At 43.9% G+C, this 27241-nt stretch overlaps 1 protein-coding gene across 1 annotated transcript; it reads right to left on the bottom strand.

Annotated features, from left to right (window-relative positions):
• On the bottom strand, positions 1 to 26089 carry LOC106609321 (patatin-like phospholipase domain-containing protein 2). The gene is made up of 9 exons (XM_045721997.2): positions 25658 to 26089; positions 21297 to 21529; positions 20921 to 20986; positions 16266 to 16475; positions 7063 to 7123; positions 6295 to 6471; positions 4307 to 4439; positions 2565 to 2684; positions 1 to 2439 (listed from the first exon to the last, which is right to left on the bottom strand). The coding sequence occupies exons 1-9, from the start codon at positions 25842 to 25844 to the stop codon at positions 2211 to 2213; spliced, it is 1416 nt and encodes a 471-aa protein (XP_045577953.2). The 5' UTR covers positions 25845 to 26089; the 3' UTR covers positions 1 to 2210.
• Positions 26090 to 27241: the final 1152 nt, after the last annotated feature.

The following is a 27241-nucleotide window of genomic DNA, read 5'->3' as shown; positions in this document are numbered from 1 at the left end:
TATATTTTAAAAATGTTTTATTGTCACATAGACCATATAGGTGCAGTGAAATGTGCTGTTTTGCAGGGTTAGCCATAGTAGTATGGCACCTCTGGAGCAAATTAGGATTAAGTGCCTTGCTCATATGAACAGGTTTTTCACTTTGTTGGCTCAGGTATTTGAACCAGCAACCTTTCCTTTATTGGCCCAATGCTCTAACCACTAGGCTACCTACCATCCTAGGCACAAGTAGGCAGAGGTTTTCACAGTGTTACACACGTTCCAAAAATAAGTACAGTATGTAGCGTACTATAAATGGAGCAGTGTGATAACTTAAATTTGACATTTAATTATGCCATTAAAATTGTGAATCCTATGCACCTAAAGTTATTGTGCAAAAGCAAATGTCAACATTAAGAGAAGTTCTGAAGGGAACTATCAAGAATATTGGGATTTCAAATTTCTTGACATCACAGCTTATCACAGTAGTTCATAGTTTAGTGCAAGGGTCCTGTCTAATACAAAATAAATAACACAACACAGCTCATATTTAAGAAGTCAACGTCAAGTCATGTCAACAGTCCGTCTGGAATGAGGAATGAATGCTACATTTGACTGAACACAGGTAGGTAGGTACTGTGCTTAAGGTAGTGACAACACGTTATCTGGTAAAACTAGACACAGTGATTTATAAAATGTGTAAATCCCCAAAAAGAATTCACTTGCAGAGGTCTTTGGTGGTGAGCTGGTAAATTGATTTCCAATGTGTACAATAGAATAAAACATGGATGGTGGAGTGATCAAAAGACATGATTGAGTCATTAGTGTGTCTATAGCAAAAGTTCTGGATTCCAAAGCTATTCGATCACATGACCATCTTGCCCATCCTAAACCACCTTTCAGTTCCTATACACTATAGACAGGCCCCGTGGGAGGGAACTTGAGCAGGCACATGTGGATTCCATATGTTTGATAGGTTCCATTAATTCCATTCCAGACATGACAAAAAGGCCCGTCCTCCTATAGCTCCTCCCGCCATCAGTCTCCTCTGACGCTCAGATAGGCTAATAACCGATTGATAATTCTAGCTTGTAGTTTGCTGCAACCTACAGTATCAGACCGCTACTTATGACACAACTTTGATTACATATAGCTACAGTATTTCAAGGGTCAAGGCTCTAGACTGCAACCACGATTTGGTCAAACAGTAAAGTGCATTATCCTCATGATTCCTGTAATGAAAGTGTCTGCCCAGCCCCTTGACCTGTTCCGCTGGAGCCTGCTGCTGTGATGACCAAGCCACGACGTGCACTCTGGGAGTGAGTAAAAAATGCTTCTTAATTGTATAACATTTCGCTATAACATTTGAAAATCCAATTGCGGGAAATTCATTGATTTAGAAGCAAATGTTGTTCGCAGCTTTCTGTGGGTATACTTTATATTTGTCATCTCTTAATATTGAGCTCAATAGCAACTATTTTACAATCAAAATATTAGACATGGCTTTCAGATACGAAGCCCACGAAATGCGCAATTGCGCATTGACCCCATTGTATGTGTATAGGGTAGCAGTGCTAACAGTGTGGAAAAAAAGAAGACATTTCGTTAACTTTTAGATTAATACATGACTAGTAGCAGTGGTTATTGTATTTAGTGTTAGTGATCTAGCTAATGTGTTTGAGTTTTCACTGTATCATGTGGTGTATAAGCCCCAAAATAATTTAGCCTATGATATTAGTGCACATAAAGATTTAGGCAAATTTGTCTCCATTGAACAAAAAAAGAACAGAACATTCTGGAGCTCTATTTTAACAGTAAAATATAACAACAATACCCTATCGTCAACTCACAATTCATGACAATCGCTGGATTCGGTTGCACATCAAAATACTGTATCTGGAATCATGCAGTCCTGCTTCGACATGTTGGATAGAACCATTTATTTCCTGAGTAGCCTACCATCTCAGTAGTTATGGTCCATCTTGGGTTAGTTCTAAAAATCTTTGATATGACTTTACTCCCATAAAAACTCTGGATGGAACCGTGGTTTGTGGCTAATGAGGCAATACAAATGTGATGTGGACTAAAATATAACTAAAATGAAAGGGCATTTAGTTGACTAAAATGGCTCTCTTTTCGTCATTTTAACAATGACTAAATCATTATTCAAATCACAAAAATGTGACTAAGACTTAATGATATTTTAGTCAAAATGCCAGACTAGAATGAATCTAAAAAAGAGTGCCAAAATGAACACTGAAGCAGATCTGTCGTGGGGAGGGGCTGGGCGTGAGGGGGCTGGTGGGGCAGTGGGAAGAGGAGGCGGTGGGGATGTTCCAGTACTGGCTTTGGAGGTTGAGAGCAGAGAGAGCGAACCTGGCGAGGTGACCGTTTCTCTCCCTTTGTCTGTCACTTTCCAGGGGTGGGGGCAGGCTCAGGCAATTCCTCAGGGAACCATCACTGCAAAAATAAAAACACACAAGGACATTAGACTTTATTCATACTGTATGACAGACATCCAAATCTACAAGTAGACTCCATCCATCCATAATATAACCCAGTAGTAGTAACTCCATGTCTCTCACCTGGTTATGTCTGCTGGCGATCCTCTCCAGGCATGTCTGTACACGCTCCCAGCCACATCCCCAGCCACCCCAGCTAGCCAACGCATGTCTGCAGGCACCTCTGGGATCCACTCCAGAAACCTGGAGTACAGGAGAGGGACAACAGAGAGTCAAAATACTGTGATGTAGCAGTAGGGGGGGCAGTTCTCAACAATTCCTGTGGTGGATTGACTTGCCTATTTTGTGACAATGTCCACTAGGGGGCCCTGTGCAGTGCGTTCAAATTGATTTGGTTTAGTAAGAAACCTCAACCTATTAAATTGTATTTGTCACATGCTTCCAACAATGCAGAGATAAAAAAAGACAAATAATATAAAAATAACAACAACATTTCGCTACACTCGCATTAACATCTGCAAACCATTTGTATGTGACCCCCCCAAAACAAAAAATCAATTTCAAATACGCAATGAGTAACGACAACTTGGCTATATACACTATACACACCGTGTACCAGTACCAAGTTGATGTGCAGGGGTACGAGGTAATTGAGGAAGATATGTACATATAGGTAGGGATAAAATTACTAGACAACGGGATAGATAATAAACGGTAACAGCAGCGTATGTGATAAGTCAAAAGGGGTTAGTACGAAAAGGGCAAATGCAGATATTCCAGGTAGCTGTTGGTTAACTATTAAACTAACTATTTAGCAGTCTTATAGCTTAGGGGTAGAAGCTGTCCAGGGTCCTGTTGGTTCCAGACATGGTGCATCGCTACTACTTGCCATGCGGGAGCAAAGAGAACGGTCAATGTCTTGGGTGGCTGGAGTCTCACAATTTTAGGGCCTTCCTCTGACTGCCTGGTATAGAGGTCCTGGATGGCAGGGAGTTCGACCCCAGTCAGGTACTGGGCCGTACGCACCACCCTCTGTAACGCCTTGCAGTCGGATGCCAAGCAGTTGCCATACCAAGCAGTGATGCAACCAGTCAATATGCTCTCAAAGGTGCAGCTTTATAATATATTTTTTGAGGATCTGAGTGCCCATGACAAATCTTTTCAGCCTCCTGAGGGGGAAAAGGCATTGTCGTGTCCTCTTCACAACTCTGTTGGTGATGTGGACCATGATAATTCCTTAATGATGTGGACACCGAGGTACTTGAAGCTCTTGACCTGCTCCACTACAGCCCCATTGATGTTGATGGGGGCGTGCTCGGCCCTCCCCTTCCTGTAGTCCACAATCAGCTGTTTTGTCTTGCTGACGTTGAGGGAGAGGTTGTTGTCCTGGCACCACACTGTCAGGTCTCTGACCTCCTCCCTATAGGCTGTCACATCATTATCGGTGATCAGGTCTACTACCACCGTTGTATCGTCGGCAAACTTAATGATGGTGTTGGAGTCGTGCGCTGCCAGTCGTAGGTGAACAGGCAGTAGCGTTAGGGACTAAGCACGCACCCCTCAGGGGCCCCCGTGTTGAGGTCCAGCGTGGCGGGTGTGTTGTTGCCTAACCTCACCACCTGGGTGAGAACAGAGGGTAGTTATTTGGTTGTTGTGGTGGGCTAATGAGGCTGCTGTATGCTAAATGATAGTTATGCTAAAGGAGAGTTATGCTATTGGCTATTTCTGGGCTTTTTAGAAGATGATTTGTTTGCATTACTGTTGTCATTGGTTGCTGTTTGAACTACTGTGACCGCATTGAGCTCATTGAGGGCTTGTTAGTTTGTGGTAGGTAGCACTAGTAGTGGTATACGATGTAGTCTTACCTCTTTCCCACTGAGTAGGCTGATACCACAGGTAGTGTGCAGGGCAGGAGCATGTAGGAGGCCACTCTGACCGGTAGCATCTCAGACACCTGAGCATACAGACCAGGCTTCTGCTGGCACGCCTCACAGAACACTACAGTCATAGAGACACAATATGTCACACTTCGCTGATACGGGCACAGCCTCAGATGACTTTCAGTGACAATCACACGTCACTGAGAATAGCATAGTGACAACACAATGTTATAACTAGATAACAACAGCTTTTAACAGCTTTGAGCAGAAAAGATTGGAAAGTCTAGGTCAGGGATGGGCAACTTTGATGGGGGTGGTGCCGTGGTGGCCACAAAAAATCTGAACTCGCAGGTCTGCATACATACATCCATGCCCACACATGCAGTCAGAGCCAGCCCTAGACTTTAGGTGGACGTAAGTAATTTTCTTTGGGGGGGGGCCTCCCACCTTGCAAGTGAAACATTTAAGCATCCCCCCTCTTCACAGCGGAGGGAAAAAATTGCATTTTAAGAGCTAAGTTCCTGCAATTCTACACATTTTGCCATGGGGCGTAGACAAAATGTTGCAGTTTTAAACTACGTTTCCTACAGTTCTACACATTTTGCCATGGGGCGGAGAGATGGGGCGGAGTTTTTAAAGTTTTTATATCTGAGTAACTAACAAAATCAATGGGGGCTCCCTGATCGGTAATTCGACGATGATCATGATTACTGCAAGTTTAGATAGCTGGCTAAACTAGAATTTATCAATCCCCCCAAGAATTGCTGACATGGGCTAATTGAGTGACTGTCAGTAGCTAAGTTTCCATCCAATTTGCGACAGATTTTCATGTGAATATTCTAGAATCTGCATAAAACAATATGTGCATTTTCCCACCAGAGATGTGTTTCCATCAAACTGACTTTTTGCGGCTAAAAGACTGGTCATGATGACGTAGCGCACACCATGTCTGCATTTATAAAATTGTACCGCCATTTCATGTTTCCATCAGCCTGGTGGACACTTTTTTTCATGTGTCAGGTAATTCATCCGCCTGAATTAAATGGTACCTGCAAAACACCAGTCTCAACGTCAACAGTGAAGAGGCGACTCTGGGATGCTGGCCTTCTAGGCAGAGTTGCAAAGAAAAAGCCATATCTCAGACTGGCCAATAAAAATAAAATATTAAGATGGGCAAAAGAACACAGACACTGGACAGAGGAACTCTGCCTAGAAGTCCAGCATCCCGGAGTCGTCCCTTCACTGTTGACGTTGAGACTGGTGTTTTGCGGGTACTATTTAATGAAGCTGCCAGATGTGGACTTGTGAGGCGTCTGTTTATCAAACTAGACACTAATGTACTTGTCCTCTTGCTCAGTTGTGCACCGGGTCCTCCCACTCCTCTTTCTATTCTGGTTAGAGCCAGTTTGCGCTGTTCTGTGAAGGGAGTAGTACACAGCGTTGTACGAGATCTTCAGTTTCTTGGCAATTTCTCGCATGGAATAGCCTTCATTTCTCAGAACAAGAATAGACTAAAGAGTTTCAGAAGAAAGTTCTTTGTTTCTGGCCATTTTAAGCCTGTAATTGAACCCACAAATGCTGATGCTCCAGATACTGAACTAGTCTAAAGAAGGCCAGTTTTATTGCTTCTTTAATCAGATCAACAGTTTTCAGCTGTGCTAACATAATTGCAAAAGGGTTTTCTAATGATCAATTAGCCTTTCAAAATGATAAACTTGGATTAGCTAACACACCGTGCCATTGGAACACACGAGTGATGGTTGCTGATAATGGGCTTCTGTACGCCTATGTAGATATTCCCTCAAAAAAATCAGCCGTTTCTTTTCTTCCAAAAACAAGGACATTTCTAAGTGACCCCAAACTTTTGAACGGTAGTGTATAAATACCAATAAAGTGGAAATTGATACGCAGGCCTACAAAATGGCGCGGGACGCCAGTTGCCCATCCCTGGTCTAGGATGACCTCCTATCTACCTTTCTTGATTTGGGTTGGCAGGTTGTCAACAATCTGCTCATCCAACCACCAGTGTTGCTTCCTCAGGCGGCAGAGATTCATCCAGTTCTTAGTGGTTTCCATGGCGATGGGCTTGCTGCAGCAGGTGGCTTCTGATAGGTTGGGGCCGGCAGTCGGACACTCCAGCTTTAGCAGATCTGACATCATAAATGATACATTAATAATCTTTGTAATACAGCATAGACTAGTTGTTTGTTTAGCACAAAAAACGGTGCGTGGCAACTATGGGGCAAAACAGACAGGGTTGGCTTAGATTGTTTTTGTCTCAATGTTTATTGAAACCATAAATCCTTTTGCACAATGAGCATTTGTTGTCTCTCAAATACATTGTTACAGTTGTTGGTTAGCTAGCTAGCCATATTAGCATTGACATGAAATCAGTTAAAACACCTCAAAACAAGACATGCTAATCAAAATAACACTAGATGAAACAAGCCACCTACGAGTCCCCACACGATAGCTTCTTGTCATTGTTGCTAGCTATCTGACTGCATGGTTTCTTGCACCATCGATGCGCGCACATTTTCCTGATGTTGTCAGCCAATCCGTCTATACAAATATTACACCATAAATAAGTGTTGGTTTACCATAATGGAAATAAGTGCTGGTTTACTCCACACTTCATTTTGAACCCTGTACAATTGACATCATTGATGCTCACTGCGTATATGTCACAGTAGCTTAGCACAGCCCACTATTACTGTCAAAGGCAACATAGTAATACTCACGGTTCTCCTCAAGAAAGCGAAGGGCGTCCTTGTAGCCACTCTGACATATCTCTGCCATGCCCTGTCAAAGAAAACACATAGATCATACCTATTGAGGTAGGGGATCATAAGCAAGAGATAGATTGAATAAATATACTGCTCATATATAAGAGACAGAGGATACCCATTAGACAGAGACTTTGTTTATCATATAACAACTGATATATAACCACACAAAATACAGGGCAACGGCTCAGATACATTCATCATTTCACGGGTTATAACTATTACAATTTCACTTACTGACTAGCAATCATGTTATTGCTGATAATTAACTATTACATAAGCAGTTGATTTTAACCACATAAAACAGAGGGAAATGATGTACAGTTGAAGTCAGAAGTTTACATACACTTAGGTTGAAGTCATTAAAACTAGTTTTTCAACCAATCCACAAATTTCTTGTTAACAAACCATAGTTTTGGCAAGTCGGTTAGGACATCTACCTTGTGCATGACACAAGTAATTTTTCCAGCAATTGTTTACAGACAGATTATTTCACTTATAATTCACTGTATCACAATTCCAGTGGGTCAGAAGTTTACATACACTAAGTTGCCTGTGCCTTTCAACAGCTTGGAAAATTCCAGAAAATTATGTCATGGCTTTAGAAGTTTCTGATAGGCTAATTGACATCATTTGAGTCAATTGGAAGCGTACCTGTGGATGTATTTCAAGGCCTACCTTCAAACTCAGTGCCTCTTTGCTTGACATCATGGGAAAATCAAAAGAAATCAGCCAAGACCTCAGAAAAAAAATTGTAGACCTCCACAAGTCTGGTTCATCCTTGGGAGCAATTTCCAAATGCCTGAAGGTACCACGTTCATCTGTACAAACAATAGTACGCAAGTATAAACACCATCGGACCATGCAGCCGTCATACCGCTCAGGAAGGAGTGGTTCTGTCTCTAGTTCTGTCTCCTAGAGATGAACGTACTTTGGTGCAAAAAGTGCAAATCGATCCCAGAACAACAGCAAAAGACTTTGTGAAGATGCTGGAGGAAACAGATACAAAAGTATCTATATCCATAGTAAAACGAGTCCTATATCGACATAACCTGAAAGGCCGCTCAGCAAGGAAGAAGCCACTGTTCCAAAACTGCCATAAAAAAGCCAGACTTCGGTTTGCAACTGCACATGGGGACAAAGATCATACTTTTTGGAGAAATGTCCTCTGGTCTGATGAAACAAAAATAGAACTGTTTGGCCATAATGACCATCATTATGTTTGGAGGAAAAAGGGGGAGGCTTGCAAGCCGAAGAACACCATCCCAACCGTGAAGCACGAGGGTGGCAGGATCATGTTGTGGGGTGCTAGGCTGCAGGAGGGACTGGTGTAATTCACAAAATAGATGGCATCATGAGAAAGGATTCTCTGGATATATTGAAGCAACATCTCAAGACATCAATCAGGAAGTTAAAGCTTGGTCGCAAATGGGTCTTCCAAATGGACAATGACCCCAAGCATACTTCCAAAGTTGTGGCAAAATGGCTTAAGGATAACAAAGTCAAGGTATTGGAGTGGCCATCACAACGCCCTGACCTCAATCCTATAGAACATTTGTGGGCAGAACTGAAAAGGCATGTGCGAGCAAGGAGGCCTACAAACCTGACTCAGTTACACCTGCTCTGTCAGGAGGAATGGGCCAAAATTCACGTAACTGACTGTGGGAAGCTTGTGGAAGGCTACTCGAAACGTTTGACCCAATTTAAACAATTTAAAGGCAATGCTACCAAATACTAATTGAGTGTATGTAAACTTCTGACCCACTGGGAATGTGATGAAAGAAATAAAACCTGAAATAAATCATTCTCTCTACTATTATTCTGACATTTCACGTTCAGAAAATAAAGTGGTGATCCTAACTGACCTAAGACAGGGATTTTTACTAGGATTAAATGTCAGGAATTGTGAAAAACTGAGTTTAAATGTATTTGGCTAAGGTGTATGTAAACGTCTGACTTCAACTGCATATTAGCCTGAACCGTCCCGTACAACAGGCTCCTCCTGTCCTGTGTTTGTGAATGGACAACAATCCAGGAAGTGTTTGACTAGGGGTTATAGGTCAACGTCTCTGAGTGCTCTCTGTTCTCTGCCTACTCTAGATTTTGTGTTACTACAACAACAAAGCCACAGGGAGAGAAGTATCTAGCCAGAAACTGTGGTCATGTCTGAATACCCATACTAGCGTATTACATACAGTGAGGGAAAAAAGTATTTGATCCCCTGCTGATTTTGTACGTTTGCCCACTGACAAAGAAATGATCAGTCTATAATTTCAATGGTAGATTTATTTGAACAGTGAGAGACAGAATAACAACAAAAAAATCCAGAAAACGCATGTCAAAAATGTTATAAATTGATTTGCATTTTAATGAGGGAAATAAGTATTTCACAAGTATACACGGCATCCCTAGCTGCTTCCTCAGAGCATGCGCAGACCAGCTGGCTGGTGTGTTTACAGACATATTCAATTGCTCCCTATCCCAGTCTGCAGTTCCCACATGCTTCAAGATGGCCACGATTGTTCCTGTACCCAAGATATCAAAGATAACTGAACTAAATGACTGCCGCCCCGTAGCACTCACTTCTGTCATCATGAAGTGCTTTGAGAGACTAGTCAAGGATCAAATCACCTCCACCTTACCTGCCACCCTAGACCCACTTCAGTTTGCATACCGCCCCAACAGGTCCACAGACGATGCCAGGTGGTGAAGGTAGGAAACAACATTTCCACTTCGCTGACCCTCACACTGGGGCCCCACAAGGGTGCCTGCTCAGCCCCCTCCTGTATTCCCTTTTCACCCATGACTGCTTGGCCATGCGCACCTCCAACTCAATCATCAAGTTTGCAGACGACACATCAGTAGTGGGCTTGATTACCAACAACGACAACACAGCCTACAGGGAGGAGGTGAGGGCACTCGGAGTGTGGTGTTAGGAAAACAACATCTCACTCAACGTCAACAAAACAAAGGAGATGATCATGGACTTCAGGAAACAGCAGAGGGAGCACCCTCCTATCCACATCAAAGGGACAGTAGTAGAGAAGCTGGAAAGTTTTAAGTTCCTCAGCGTACACATCACAGACAAACTGAAATGGTCCACCCACACAGACAGTGTGGTGAAGAAGGAGCAACAGAGCCTCTTCAACCTCAGGAGGTTGAAGAAATTTGGCTTGTCACCTAAAACCCTGACAAACTTTTACAGATGCACAATTGAGAGCATCCTGTCAGGCTGTATCACCGCCCGGAAAGGCAACTGCACCGCCCTCAACTGCAAGGCTCTCCAGAGGGTGGTGTGAACTGCACAGGGCATCACCGGGGGCAAACTGCCTGCCCTCCAGGACATCTACAGCACTCGATGTCACAGGAAGGCCAAAAAGATCATCAAGGACAACAACCACCCGAGCCACTGCCTGTTTACCCCACTACCATCCAGAAGGCGAGGTCAGTACAGGTGCATCAAATCTGGGACCGAGAGACTGAAAAACAGCTTCTATCTCAAGGTCATCAGACTGCTAAACAGCAATCATTAACTCTGAGAGGCTGCTGCCTACATAGAGACTCAAATCATTGACCACTTTAATAAATAGATCACTAGTCAATTTATTACAATGCCACTTTAATAATGTTTACATATCTTACATTACTCATCTCATATGTATATACTGTATCTTATACCATTTATTGCATCTTGCCTATGCCGCTCGGCCATCGCTCATCCATATACTTATATGTACGTATTCTTATTCCATCCCTTTAGATCCCTGTGTATTAGGTAGTTGTTGAAGAATTGTTAGATTACTTGTTCGATATTACTGCGCTGTCGGAACTACAAGCACAAGCACTTCACTACACTCGCATTAATATCTGCTAACCATGTGTATGTGACCAATTCAATTTTATTTGATTAAACTATGGGTATTCGGACACAGCCTGTGTATGTGTGAAGTTAGCCAGAGTTGGTTAAACACTAGTACATTTGAGGGTAAATGAAGGGTTTAGTTTGTGTGAATGTGTGTGCATGTCATGTAAAGGTCATGTCAAATGTAAAGGTGTCTGAGTAAAAAAAAAACACAGTTCCTTGTTCTAAGTAGGGCCTCTGCACATGACTCTGTCAGTGGGATTTGTGACCACAGCGATTACATAATCCCAAAATTCCAGAAAACACAACATTCCAGGCACACATGAAGGCAAAAGATGGTGGCAGATCTTGGATTTCAGCAACAATAATAACACAGCGAAAACTAAACTAAGAGACACAGATCAACCTCGAAGAGGGAAAAGTTCACCTTACGCTAAAAGTTGACTCCCATGTTATTTTCCAGACAGTGAAGGAGAATGAGGAACACAGGGAAGGTAATTGAACAATAACAGAAGCCAATCATGTCCTGCCAGTACTGATCACTGTGGAGTTAGGGAGGGACAGGGGAGGGCAAAGTTCAGATAGGAAGTACTGTATGGGGAGTGAGGGTAGGAGGCAGAGTCCGAAGAGGAGACAGGGTAGGGGCGAGATGGGGGAGTTGGAGTTATATAACTAGGAAATAGGATAGTGGGAGGTCAGGGGTCAAGTTATGAGGTGTCCAGTCTCCCATACCAGACCACTAGACTCTCCTATAGAAAAGTAAATAGAATGTTTAGAACCATGGAAAACTATTATTTCAAGGGTACCTAAATAAGGTTTTCTTTCAGTCAACTTGGTTCAACATCTCACTATGCCCTTATTTGGTTGAAACCTTATTCAATCACGCCTACAGGCCAAACAGAGCTATGTGGGTGTACACCCCCGCGTGTCTATATAACACCCTGCACTGCTCTGGTTTCCTTATTCTTCTATTTGGTTACTATCTGGTTTCTAGCCCGTTAAGCAGATTTCTTCAGAAAACTAGCTCTCAACTTAACTGTTCTTTTCGGTGTGGGTTACCACCCCACCACAGAGCATTGAGTTCCTTATTTTCTATTTTCAGAAATTCTGCTAACTTCAGCTTCACTTTACCGATTGAAGCTACCTCAGTTAGCTTGTCAGCAGAGCTTTTTGTTATCCGCTAGCTACAGTATACATGTTCCCTGGCTTACAAACAATTGGCGTTGTTAGCTAGCTAGCTGTACTGCTTTAACATCCCGCTAATAGCAGGTTCCCACAAATGTTTCTACTTCTAGCTCTCCATCAGTTCCCACTGTTCGGGGTTAGCTAGCTGAATTTTCGAGTGCCTTGGCTTGTTAGTGGGCTAACGGCACCACTGGTGTTTTAGCTAGCAACCTCTGGGCTAAACCCCAATTTGGGCTTGTTTGGCTAGCACGAGCAGTGCTGTTTCTTCAGACAGATACAGTCCACTCACCAGCAACGCGGTGCCTCAGAGCACAGATGTCACTCCAAGCAACGAGCAGCGGAGACGCCCTCGGCTTCACCTGGAGGGAAGGGGAAGAAGCGGCACACCTAGTGCTAGGTGCGGGGGCTCGAAGATCCGGCAGAGTTCCTTCGACCTTGGCAACCAGAATCTCCTAGGAGTCCTGTGTCAGGTCACACAAGCTCGTTTACACATGGTATAGGTGTTGCACAGGAGCCCCCATCAAGATCCATAAGCCCTAGTTGGGGCGGGTCAACACTACTCTTCACCCAAGTATAGTTCTCAAATAAAGAGTTACCAACACATCCAGGCCCACAGGCTGAGGGTGATGGTCCAGAATGTTCCCATGCAAGCAAATCAATTTCTTGAGGGCGTCCTTGTCTGGCCATCAGGCTTGGCAGGGCCCCCATCCCTTCCACGGGACAGGTTGCCCACATGCGGAGTTGCCCCAAGTGGGGCGACTGCCACAGGGCTCCCCGTCCCCCCCATGGGACAGGCGGGTTCCCTTACATCTCACAGAGAGTAGTGGCGCACGTGTGCAGTCTTCCCTTGGGTCCCATGCACCGTAGACCAGGAGTTCAGACTACAATTCACAGAACCCCCTCCGCTTTTCATGGGAATAGTACAGTGGCCCAAATCCTTAGAGATGAGATACGGTCTCTGTTGGCCAAGGGAGCCATACGTGTGGTGCTGAGGGAGGAAGCTCACCAGAGCTTATTCAGACGTTATTTATTGCCCCCCCCCCCCCCCCCCCCCAAAAGAAAAAGGGGGGTCCTGGATTTGCAGCACCTCAACAAGTATCTGAAAGTCTACAGATTTCGAATGACTGGTTGATCTGACCTGCGTGGACACTCTGGCGCAGGCAATGGAGCACATAGCCCAGCTGTTGTTGCACCTGCTCGCTCTAGGCTTCAGGATAAATCGTGCCAAAAGCTTACTCTTATCTACCCAGCAGAAAATATTTTAGGGATTGTCTCTGGACTCTGTAGCGGTGAGCAGCCCTCACCGTGGAGACAGCAATGGCTTTTTGCCACTGCGTCTGTGTTTTGCTCAGCAACATCAGTCACGTAATGGATGTGTCTGAGGCTTCTTGGGCTCATGGCCTCCATGATTGTGGCAGTTCCGCTTGTTCTCCTCCTCATGAGAGATTTCCAGCAATGGGTGACCTCACTCCACTTAGACCCGTCTCTCCACCGGCACAGGCGCATGCTTCTCTCTGCAAAGTGTATATCGGCACTTCAATACTGGAAAGATCCATCCTTCTTGACGCGGGGCTGCCCTACTGGGAGAGTCTTCACTCGTAAAGAAGTGACAAAAGATTCATCACTACAGGGATGGGGGCAGTCCACGATGGGCGTATGGTGAACGGCATATGGTCAGACTCTATGAGTACAGCCCATATCAATGTTTTCGAGCTCTACGCTGTGTTACTAGGCCTCAGGCACTTCCGTCCATTCTTACATGGCCAACATGTCCTGGTCAGGTCAGACAATACGTCTACAGTGGCATATATCAACGGCCAAGGAGGAACATGCTCCCATCAACTTCACCCTCTGGCGAAAGAGCTCTTGCTATGGAGAAGCGACCATCTGTTGTCTCTCGGAGCAACACATACCAGGTAGACTAAACTGAAGTGCAAGGTCTACTGTCGCGTTGCAACCCCCTACCAGGGGAGTGGTGACATCATCCCGAAGTCGTCAAGGAGGTGTCGGAGCGTTATGGCAGGACTGCCATCGATCAGTTCGCATTGCAGGACAATGTGCCCTGACGCTTGTTCTTCGCGATGAGAGATCACAATGCTCTTCTAGGCGTGAACACGCTGGCCCACAAGTGGCCAGATGTGCTTCTGTATGCCTTCCCTCCAGTGGGCCTGACCCCCCCTACTCTGAACAGAGTGAGAGCAAACAGTCTATCCCTCATCCTGATAGCTTCACATTGCCCGGGAAGCCATGGCTGGCGGAGATTGTACCTCTCCTGTACATGCAACCATGGTGCCTCCCACAGCACTGGGATCTGCTATCCCAAGAGCAAGGCAAAATATTCCATCCTCATCCCGAGCTGATGGATCTCTGAGCCTGGCCTGTGAGAGGTCCAACTTAGACTCGGCGGGCTTGCCTCCGAACGTGGTTGCCACAATTCAGAGCACCACAGCCCCTTGTTCAAGAGGTCTTTACGACCTGAAGTCGAGGGTATTTGAGAGGTTGTGTTCAAGACAAGAGTTGGTGTCCTTCCAGTGTTCCATCCCTGCCATTCTCTCCTTCCTACAGGATTTTCTCGACAAGGGCAAGGCGTTAGCGACCTTCATCCGCTCTCGGTTCATCCTTTATGCACTCAGTTTGCCCCTGACTACTCCAAGGTTATGATACGCTGTGTTCATTCCTAAGGTCATTCCCATGACCTATAATAGTCAAGCCACTGACCTCTTTCCCTTCCACCCTCCGCTGTTCTCTTCTCCAGAGCAGCGGTGCCTTAACAAGTTGTGTCCGGTGCGCGCACAGTGCATCTGCCATTCCGGAGTTGTGACTAACTGTTTGTTTGCTTCAGCAACCCTGCTCTGGGAAGGGCTTTGCCCAAACAACGCCTCTCCCATTGGATAGTGGAGGCTATCACCAAGGCATACAGTTGTCGGGAATTGTAGTCTCCCCTGGGTGTCCGGGCACATTCCACTATAGGAATTGCCACATCATGGGCACTGTTCAGATGCATCTCCGTCTTGGTGATTTGTGTGGCGGATAGTTGAGCTTCCCCTCACAACTTTGTGAGGTTCTATCACCTGGACGTTCTGTGCCTTCCCATGATGGACACAGTCCTTGGTGCTGGAGCTGAGTAGGATGGATCAGGTACATTACCATGTACCAAAACAGACTTCTCAGGAAACTGACTATTGTCAATCGGTGCATTTTATAAGTATTCCATAGCGAGATGTCGAACCGAGTCGACTGAAAGAAAATGTTGGATTACAGTATGTAACCCCAGTTCAGTGTAGGAGAGGAGGGAGACATCTCACCAGATTGCACTTGTGTAAGAGGTAGTTCTGAGAATGAGGAAACCAGAGCAGTGCAGGGTGTTATATAGGCATGCAAGGCATACACCCACAAAGCTCTGATTGGCCTGTTAGGTGTGATTGAATAAGGCTTCAACCAATGACCCGCCGAAGAGGGCGTGTCCCATAGTGAGACGTCTCCCTCGTCTCCTGCAGGGAACCGGTGTTACACATTGTAACCCAAACATAAGGCCTTTACAAGCAGTCATAAACAACCCATCTAATGAATGGGACTAAGAAGCATTCTGATCCTCCATCCTACCTTTGGCAACAGGGCCTACATAAGGACTTCATAACACATTCATAACACATAAATAACACATTGGTAAGCAGTCATAGCGGGCGTCCTACACTCTTAGAAAAATGGGTTGCAAAAGGGTTTTTCAGCTGTCCTCATAGGAGAACCCTTTTTGGTTCCAGGTCGAACCCTCTGTGGAAACGGTTCTACATGGAACCCAAAAGGGTTCTACTTGGAACTAAAAAAGTATCTTCAAAGAGTCCTATGTTTTTTTGTTTTTTTACCTTTATTTAACTAGGCAAGTCAGTTAAGAACAAATTCTTATTTTCAATGACGGCCTAGGAAAAGTGGGTTAACTGCCTTGTTCAGGGGCAGAACAACAGATTTTTACCTTGTCAGCTCGGGGATTTGATCTTGCAAGCTTTTGGTTCTTAGTCCAACGCGCTAACCACTAAGCTACCTGCCACCAAATAATGTGGACAGCCGAAGAACCCTTTTAGGTTCTAGATAGAAAAAGGTGCTAAGTGTGTACCTTGGGTTCTGGGGGGAACAGGGCCTTGCTGAGGTGGTACATGTTGCTCAGGTTCAACCGGATGGAGGTGTTGGTGAAACGAAGCTCGTGGAAGTTGAAGGAGGTGTCCCGGGGACAGATGTCGCTTTCGCCCGAGAACGGAGAGATGCTGATGGTGTTCTTCAGCTCTGACTGTGGAAGGTTGTCACTGATCCCCCCATCCACATAACGCTGGAGAGAGAAGAGGGGGAGAGAGGGAGGAGGGAGAGCGAAAGTGAGAATAGATGGGTGTTTTTGGAACCATGCACAACTTACATCAGGACCACAGCCTCTCCACAGAACAAGACCCCAGGCATACTGTGGTCAAGATGTCTCAGGGCTGACAGATATGACTGTTCTACATCTCTTATACAGTATAAAGGCTATCAACTTAGAATGAATGCCAGATAAATCTTCTCTAAGAGGCAAGACACATCAACATAGCTGTTACAGAATCCCCCTGCCAAGGGCGCTATATCACTGTTTTGTGTAAGCATTTGTTTATTTGCTGTCTGCATTTCACCCATCCTCACCCTTCGTCCCCCTCACCTGAGATATCAATATCTCCTCCAGTTCATGGCTTCAGCCAATCAGACAATAGCCATGTGTCTCAAATCTGTGCACGCTCAAGCCCTGCAGTCTCTCCAGGCCCTGATTGGCTAGCCAGCCTGACCCACGGTCTCCAAGGGAGTAAACATTGCCCGTACCTAAACTGTGTTATTCCAGTCTGTGAGTGCAGGTGAACATATTGTGCATACAATTTGTGACTGCAAAGTAAGTTGATGTCGATGTTATCATTGTAGTATGTGCTAGAGTAGCAGTATTCCATGGAGTTCTCATTCCTGTTATTATTATGTTACTACTGATATTGTATGCGATGATGAGTCCTTGCTCTTGTGTGTTGCTGTGCAATAGCATAATATTTGTATAATATACAGTCCTTGTCATTAGTCTTACTGTGCTATTGCCACGCTAGTCATTCATCTGGTGTTACTATGTAATACATGGTTATTAGGTCATTGTTAGGTACAGTCCTTGTTGTTTAATCCCATACCCCATTATATCGAAAATATCTATTCAGGACAGTATATTTATCTCCTGTATAGCATATTTACTACCTCTCTATTTCTGTCCATTACAGAACCATAGACATGTACATCTTCTCCTGTGTATGATTAAAGTTCCTGTGTGTGTTAACTCTGGGCTGCTTTATTCCCCTCTAACCGGGGGCGGTGTTAGTGAGTCACAAACCAGTCAAATATGTAGAGCCGGGTCACTCTCTTTCAATTGCCCTGTGTTCGATACAGAAATGGATAAAGCTCATAGGCCATTGAAGCACTGACAGAGACCTCTAGGTATTTTGAGGAGAGAGTAAGTAAATAATAGTATTTGGAAAATATATTATAAATATTTGTTGACTGCCTCCGCCTATCTTCTGGTAAAAAAACGTGTCACTTAACCCAACTCGGTTATCACTGAAATCGAATGTATACGATACGACATATTCAAGGAAACATTTTCCTTAAGGGCATATTAGGTGTGGCGTGTCAGCAGAAGATTTCCCCTAAGCCAGCTTCTCCACACTGTCAAATCATGACCAAACAGACCGACAGTACTATTTGGAGAATTAATCAATTTTGCCAGTCTTATGTAATTGCACGATGCAGCTCCATTTCAAGTACAGATTTGTGAATTAATTGACATTTTTCTAGTGTAAAACGCTTAGAACATCTGAGGGAAAAAAGGATATCAGTGCCAGTTCCAAAGTCAGATTATGACTCAATTTGGCAGTAAGGTTGGCATAAACATTGGGTTGTTAGTTTACCTGAAATGCACATAGATCCTTTTTTCTGGATCTTTGTAGAATTCTGACCCATTTTGAGTCCCACATAATCGTGTGTTCTCTACTCCCACCATTAATACACAGATAAAAGGGAAGACCTAGTTAGTTTCTACTAATCTCTCCTCCTTCAGTCTTCTTCTGTGGGTTTTACATGGCGGTTGGTAACCAACCTGGCTACGCAGACGCTCATTGACGTGTGTGAGCAGTTTACGTGAAATGATTGAATAACATGCATGTGTACATTTATTTTGCAGCACATGCAACGCGGGCGGTGTGGTCAGCATATTAGACAGGTCTGTGTGTTAATGTGTTCAGTCACAGTGTTGACTTGGCTCTGAGCCAGTTCTTCCCTGAGCCAGAATGGTACGAGAGAGAGAAAGAGAAAGAGAGAGAGAGAGAGAGAGAGAGAGAGAGAGAGAGAGAGAGAGAGAGAATACCTAAATAGGTCATTGATATATGGTAGTTGATGTTTTGGAGGACTGTGCTCCTATGTCCTAGTGACTCAGTTTAGAATGGAGCCACCCTGGACTCTGGTCCCAATCTGCTGAAGCCAGAAGCCAGTCTGGAAGTACACTATATATACACTGCTCAAAAAAATAAAGGGAACACTTAAACAACACATCCTAGATCTGAATGAAATAAATAATCTTATTAAATACTTTTTTCTTTACATAGTTGAATGTGCTGACAACAAAATCACACAAAAATAATCAATGGAAATCCAATTTATCAACCCATGGAGGTCTGGATTTGGAGTCAAACTCAAAATTAAAGTGGAAAACCACACTACAGGCTGATCCAACTTTGATGTAATGTCCTTAAAACAAGTCAAAATGAGGCTCAGTAGTGTGTGTGGCCTCCACGTGCCTGTATGACATCCCTACAACGCCTGGGCATGCTCCTGATGAGGTGGCGGATGGTCTCCTGAGGGATCTCCTCCCAGACCTGGACTAAAGCATGTATGTATGTATGTATGTATGTATGTATGTATGTATGTATGTATGTATGTATGTATGTATGTATGTATGCATGTATGTATGTATGTGTATATGTACAGTATGTATGTATGTATGTATGTATGTATGTATGTATGTATGTATGTATGTATGTATGTATGTATGTATGTATGTATATTATTTTACTGCTCTAGGGATGTAATTATTGCTTGGATAACCTTAATTACTATTATGTATAGATTTTTACCGTACTTTTCTTTTTAACACTCTTTATGCGATGCCCAATGCAGAGAACACAGGAAGAAGACTTATTATTTAATTACTAAAGGGAATTTTTGTAATGTTTGTTTATGTGTCAATTAATCCTATAAGGGATGGGTTGCCAATTGGCGATTTGACACAAAAAATACAATTTCAGTAATTCATTCATACAGTTGACCAGTCAGCTCGAGCAGAGCTTTGTGCAAGGAAGAGCAGGAGGAGCACTGCCAGAGTCCTGCAAAATGACCTCCAGCAGGCCACAAATGTGCATGTGTCTGCTCAAACGGTCAGAAACAGACTCCATGAGGGTGGTATGAGGGCCCGACGTCCACAGGTGGGGGTTGTGCTTACAGCCCAACATCGTGCAGGACGTTTGGCATTTGCCAGAGAACACCAAGATTGGCAAATTCGCCACTGGCGCCCTGTGCTCTTCACAGATGAAAGCAGGTTCACACTGAGCACATGTGACAGACATGACAGAGTCTGGAGACGCCATGGAGAACGTTCTGCTGCCTGCAACATCCTCCAGCATGAACGGTTTGGCGGTGGGTCAGTCATGGTGTGGGGTGGCATATCTTTGGGGGGCCGCACAGCCCTCCATGTGCTCGCCAGAGGTAGCCTGACTGCCATTAGGTACCGAGATGAGATCCTCAGACCCCTTGTGAGACCATATGCTGGTGCGGTTGGCCTTTGGTTCCTCCTAATGCAAGACAATGCTAGACCTCATGTGGCTATGGACTGGCCCGCCCGTTCCCCAGACCTGAATCCAATTGAGCACATCTGGAACATCATGTCTCGCTCCATCCACCAACGCCACGTTGCACCACAGACTGTCCAGGAGTTGGTGGATGCTTTAGTCCAGGTCTGGGAGGAGATCCCTCAGGAGACCATCCGCCACCTCATCAGGAGCATGCCCAGGCGTTGTAGGGAGGTCATACAGGCACGTGGAGGCCACACACACTACTGAGCCTCATTTTGACTTGTTTTAAGGACATTACATCAAAGTTGGATCAGCCTGCAGTGTGGTTTTCCACTTTAATTTTGAGTGTGACTCCAAATCCACACCTCCATGGGTTGATAAATTGGATTTCCATTGATTATTTTTGTGTGATTTTGTTGTCAGCACATTCCACTATGTAAAGAAAAAAGTATTTAATACGATTATTTCTTTCAATCAGATCTAGGATGTGTTGTTTAAGTGTTCCCTTTATTTTTTTGAGCAGTGTATATATAAATACATATATATATTTTATATATATATAATACACCACTGGCCTGCCAAGGAAAATGGTCCACGGGCTGATTAGCTACTAGGGTAAGGTAGATTGACAAATGGACAAGTACCAGAGTGTATGCACAGACCGACAGACAGACAAGACATACACACGAACAGAAACATTGTGCAACACTTAAACCTATAGCCTCCTTATGACTATGACCTGAGCAATAAAGGCATCTTAAAAACGAGACCATAATAAACTCAGTCCAACATTTGCTGATTTTTCTTAGAAAATAAGGAAACAGTGTTCAAGGAAACTTAAGAAAGCAGTTGAGGCATTAGGGCCTTGGGGACTTACTACTCCTTGGAAGGATGGGGGGATCAGGCCACAGTATATGGGGATGAAACAGCTACACAGCAGTGCCTGTAGACACATCAGAGAGAGAGATGTTACACAGTCCAACCCAGTTTACACTTCATACAACTAATGTACACAGTCAATGGCAAGGCCAGTAGCTGAAAGGACAAATATTTCCGGGATATGTATGGGATATGGAAAAACTCTCATCAGGGCCCATATTCACAATGTGTTTCATAGTAGGAGTGCTGATCTACGATCAGGTCCCAACTCCAATCCATTATGATTTAAGTGGCAAAACCGATCCTAGATCAGTACTCCTACTCTGATATGTTTTGTGAATAGCAGCCCAGGTGGGTTGAGTGAGGACACTGACCTGGATGAGCTCCTCCTTGGACTTGAACTCGGACACGATGACGTTTTGTCCATCAGACACGCGAGTGAGTGACACACACAGCCTCCCGGAGGCGAGTGTGTGAGCGTTGGCGGGCAGGTCGCGCTCCAGGCCCGCCTTGATGATCTTGAGCGGGTTGAAGGAGGGGTGGAGGGGACCCAGGTTACGCTTCCGGGCATCCATGACCGTCTCGAGCACATCCTCACAGCACTTAGCTAGAGGAGGGGAGGGACGGAGAGACAGTCTGTTAGTTGTTTTAGGGCCTTCCATTGGGAGGAATTGGATAATTGTTTTATTCAAAGGAAAATTGATTCCCGACGGAACTAAACAGTGAACCGTAGCTCACAAAAACCAAATCTCCACCGGTTTCCCTTATTTACTGCCCTGCACCTGTACTGAGCTAGTTATGTGTGTTCATCTTATCTACACTTGGATGGAATGGATCTAAAGACTTTTATGCTCACAGACAGAGTTCTGTGACTCTCTTACAGTGGCTCTATGCACACTCACTGGACTCACCCACACAGTCACACATACTACAGTGACACACACACAAACAAACACACTACATACGCTCTAACACTCACACATAGACACACTTTCACACGCTGCTACACTGTTTATTATCTATTCTGATTGCCTAGTCACTTTTACCCCTACCTACATGTACATATTACCTAAATCACCTCAACTACCTTGTACCCCAGCACATTGATTTGGTACCGGTACTCCTTTTACAGTTGAAGTCAGAAGTTTACATACACCTTAGCCAAATACATTTAAACTCAGTTTTTCACAATTGCTGACATTTAATCCTAGTAAACATTTACTGTCTTAGGTCAGTTAGGATCACCACTTTATTTTAAGAATGTGAAATGTCAGAATAATAGTAGAGAGAATTATTTATTTATGATTTTCTTTCATCACATTCCCAGTGAAGTTTACATACACTCAATTAGTATTTGTTAGCATTGCCTTTAAATTGTTTAACTTGGGTCAAATGTTTCGCGTAGCCTTCCACAAGCTTCCCATAATAAGTTGGGTGAATTTTGGCCCATTCCTCCTGACAGAGCAGGTGTAACTGATTCAGATTTGTAGGCCTCCTTGCTCGCACATGCTTTTCAGTTCTGCCCACAAATCTTCTATTGCTTTGTGATGGCCACTCCAGTTTTGCGCAAATGCTGCCATCTATCCACGGTCTGCGCGATGTACTGAGAACCCAGCTGGCTGTATGGACGGGGACAGTATATCCAGACAGAGCCATGATTCCGTGAAACAGAGTATGTTGCAGTCCCTGATGTCTCTCTTGAAGGAGATCCTCGCCCTGAGCTCGTCTACTTTATTGTCCAGGGACTGAACATTAGCGAGTAAATACTCGGAAGCGGTGGATGGTGTGCATGCCTCCTGAGTCAGACTAGAAATACACTCCTCTTCTCCGCCGGCGGAGTCTTGGAGCAGCCTCTGGAATAAGTTCAATTGCCCTGGGGGGTACGAACAAAGGATCCAATTTAGGAAAGTCGTATTTTGGGAAAGTCGTATTTTGGGAAAGTCGTACCCCTACCTACATGTACAAATTACCTCCACTAACCTGTACCCCCGCACATTGCTGTGCCCCCGCACATTCACTCTGTACCAGTACCCCCTGTATATAGCCTCGGAATTGTTATTTTATTGTGTTACTTTTTATTTTATTTTTTTACTTTAGTTTATTTAGTAAATATTTTCTTAACTCTATTTCTTGAAGTGCATTGTTGGTTAAGGGCTTGTAAGTAAGCATTTCACGGTTGTATTCGGCACATGTGACAAATAACATTTTATTTGATTTTATTTGATTTCTGGTCGTAATGCTGGTAAGTTACCGCCGCTCTGATATCCAAAAGTTATTTTCGGCTGTATGTATTGTAATAACACAAAAAATGTTCTGGGCTAATAGTTTAAGAAATAACACGCCAAAAAAAAAAAAATACTGCAAAGTTGCATAGGAGCTAGAAGCAGAGCTGTTGGCGCCATCTATTTTACTTCAGGAATGATGTTCAAACCCCTGCTCATATGAAACCTCTCGCCTGGATGAATGAATTGATCCACACCAGTCACTCTCGTCCATCCTCACCTACCACAGGTACTTTTGGATGGCTGAGTTAGCGCTTTATACTCTATGCTAGCACTATTTTGAATATCTAGTTTATTCAATTGTTATAACCTACTGACTCGCTTTATAAATAAATCCTGAATATGCTGCCAAGCAATTGTGGTCCCAACAAGGGCCCCTGTTTATAGTGTCTTTAGGCTATCCAGGGCTTTTTAAAATCCAAGACCAAAAATACTAGACATGTACACAATTGTATTTCACCTTTCAGGATTCTCTGTGATTCAACCTCTCCCCGGATTACACAAAAATAAGTACTACTACTACTCACCGCAGCTGAGTCCCTGACCGGAGCTCCCCTTTGCATGCACATAAAAACATCTATAGGTATCTGTACATCTCCTTTACTGTGAGATGAACGAAGGCTACCTGTATTTCCCTTGCCTGTCCTTTGCTCTGTATTTGTAGTGCCTGTATAACATCGACATCGAGTACAGCTGAAACAATTCAAATGGGCTGTGGGCCTGTGTTCGGTACAGCTACATGTTCAACACAGCTTAACTGTCATGACCTGTGCAATTGACCCCTCCCTACTACATGGGGTGATGTACTTGTTGTCGGTGATATAAAAGTTGGTGTTGATGGGGTCACAATAGTGCATTGCCTGTCAAGTCTCCTCACTGCTGATTGGTCAGTTCAGTGGAGCCACATCCTTATCTGGTCGTAACTGGAAAAGGGGAGGTGTAGTTGATTGAGCGTGAGGATTTTATGGTCTGTGCCTGTCAGCGTGTAACATGATGAGAGAGAGTGAGAAAGGGCCTGGAAGATATCTGTAAGACATTTTATCTAAAACCGTAAATGTATTTGGAGAGTTTTTTGGCCACCGGGCCTAAACACAAACATTCATGAACACATGAAAAAAGTATTGTCTACATCAAAGAATGTCATTTTTCTCCATAAAATTGCTGCAGAAAGATTTTACACAATTTTAAATTTTGGAGAGTTTTTTGACGCCTTGTAATGGACAAAAGCACATACAGTCAGATTGGTGTATATCTGTATAATGTTTCCTGGCACATGTTGACAAGATGTTGTAGAATCACTGGAAGGGGATATTGACCAGCTGAACATCTTTGAATAGTCACCTCAGTATACAGCTCAATGAACAAACCAGGCGTTTTGTTATATTTCAGTCTTCTGTGATATACTGCATATAAACTCAATGCAAGCTCAAAATGGAATACATTTCAGCTCTATATCATACATGGTACAGGTGTATTCTTCAATAAGCCCATAACCATGTGTGAGGTGTATACTCTTGTCTCAAAGTACATTTGTTTAAGGCTACCAAGAAACGCTCTGTGCGGACCCTTGTTTAAGCACACCTCGGTAAAAGGTTCATGACTCCTATATTGACTGTTCACTCTATAAGTCAAACACATATTTCTTTTTTCATTGGTCGCATACAAGTGTTTAGCAGATGTTATTGCAGGTGTAGCGAAATGTCTCCCTCTATTACTCCTTCACACTTTCTTTCAATCTCTCACCCTCTTTAACACTCTCTCTCTCTCATTTAAACATGATACAACTGGGACAGGTACGGGCTGATTCCAAGAAACCTTGCAGGCTACTCCTTTGTCTCTTGATGATGAAGTTATAGGGTTCAAAATTAAGAGAAAGTGAAAAAGGCCAGGTTTCGCACAGACACTCAGCTAGGAACTACTCTCTTAAGTCAGTTCTATGTGATGCAAGGTTATATTTACTCTTAATCGTGATTGTGTGTGTGCCCCTAGTCAGCGAGATCCATCACTACCATTGGAAGACCTCTGATCCAGAGGACCAATAGGTCAATAGTCCTTTAACTGACCATTTATCAGTGGTGATATGATAAATGAGTGGTAGGCTACCATATTTCTACACAGGCAGGTATTTTGGCTCAATTATAAATCATTTGCAGTTTATAACATGAGAAAAAATGTAGCCTATTTTAAAATTCTAAATTCAACCTATAACACCAGTATAATCACCTATCTATTACATAGGAGCAACGTTTCCAGCATTGTTAGTCATTTCACCCCATGTGTCAAGACCATCAATTATTTTTCTTGATAATTAATTTGACTGCTAATCTGAAGTTGCCCTAAACACATGAAAGGGATGATACTCCTTGTGCGTAAAAGTCCCCATCCAGGCAATCAACTGATGACAGGAACTGGTTAAATCAAGGGCCAGTGTACAGTAGGGTACTGTAGCCTACCTATGGATGCCTGGCTGGCGAGCATCGAGGCAGAAAGGGAACCGGCTGAAGCCCCGTAGATCTTGGTGGCTCCTTTGATAAGGTAAGGCGCTTGTTCCAACAGGCAGCTGGCCACTCCGATGTGATAGATCCCCAGGAACCCGCAGCCGGCGAATGACAGATTCCATTCCTTCGTTAGGTCGAACATCCCTGGTGGACAGTCTTTAACGAGGACCTACAAGTTTGGGCAAATGCGTTCCTTATGATCACTCCAAAATGTTTACTTTTTTGACAAGTCCCCTTCACTGTTGAATGTCAACAACAGTTCCGAAAGATATTGGAATAGAGAACGGCTCAAACTAGCGCACACTAGCCAGTCTACTCTTGTGCAATGTACGAAGAGACGGACAGTCATCTATTGAGAATCGCCGGAGCGCTGAAGTACCCGGTTCAAGAACAGGGCAGGTCTGGCCAATCTTTATAAAGAGGCAGAGCCACGCCCCACACTCTGAATTGGAAATAAATGAGAGAGAGATGCAGTCTATTAATGTATATTATACGCTAATCTGTATATTTGTTTAACCTGCCTGCTATTACTGTGACAAATCGAACCTTATTAACCGATGTGAGTAGCCTATATCATCCTATGCGGTCAATTGAGCCGAGACTCACAAAACGCAGTCAAGCCACCCTCCTGAATTTCATGCGTGAATACACAGCACTTTACGGTATCGCGTGTTTTCAGGTAAGGAAATTAAGCGGGGCAAGATCAGGTCGGACCATTCTTGCTAATGAGAGAGCAGATACGCGTGTGAACAACAGGCACAACTCCGATATAAAGTATTTTTTCGCAAAGTTGCCGGGATGTTACGTAGCCTATTTATATCAGTATACTCGTAACAATCTAATCATTACGAAACTCATATTCGATCAGACAAGTAGTGATGTTACTTTTGATACAGGAGCTCCAAGGCATGCCTCGAAATCGTTAAGCATCTAACATCTCAATCACTCACAACTACAGTGCCAGGCGCAAAATGGTACACAGCATCATATGGATATGTGTGCAACAAAAGTTCAACATTCACCTTCTGCTACCATTCACCTTCTGCTACCATTTCTATCAAGCCATCTACACATCATTTTTGATGCATGCATTCGATAAATCCAACATATGCACCACACAGAACGCTGTAACGCAATGCTGCAACGCAATGCTGCAAGGCAAGTGCAGCTTCCATTGGAAATGAATGTACATCTATATATACAAAAGTATGTGGACACCCCTTCAAATGTGTGGATTTGGCTATTTCAGCCACACCTGTGGCTGACAGGTGTATAAAATCGAGCACACATCCATGCAATCTCCATAGACAGACATTGGAAGTAGAATGGCCTTACTGAAGAGCTCAGTGACTTTCACGCTTCAAAAACACCGACAGCGTCCTTGTGCAAAATACGCAGCATCATCTGGATATGTGTGCAACAAAAGTTCAACATTCACCTTCTGCTACCATTTCTGTCAAACCGTCTACGCATACACACCAAACGCACTGCAACTGCCTCTGCAACGCAATGCTGCAAGGCAAACGCAGCGTTTCATTG

Source organism: Salmo salar, chromosome 07, assembly GCF_965601325.2.
Source record: "Salmo salar chromosome 07, fSalSal1, whole genome shotgun sequence".
In the NCBI taxonomy this organism is placed as follows: domain Eukaryota; kingdom Metazoa; phylum Chordata; class Actinopteri; order Salmoniformes; family Salmonidae; genus Salmo; species Salmo salar.
The sequence above is the reverse complement of the archived record's forward strand: the minus strand, read 5'-3'. Positions and strand labels throughout refer to the sequence as shown.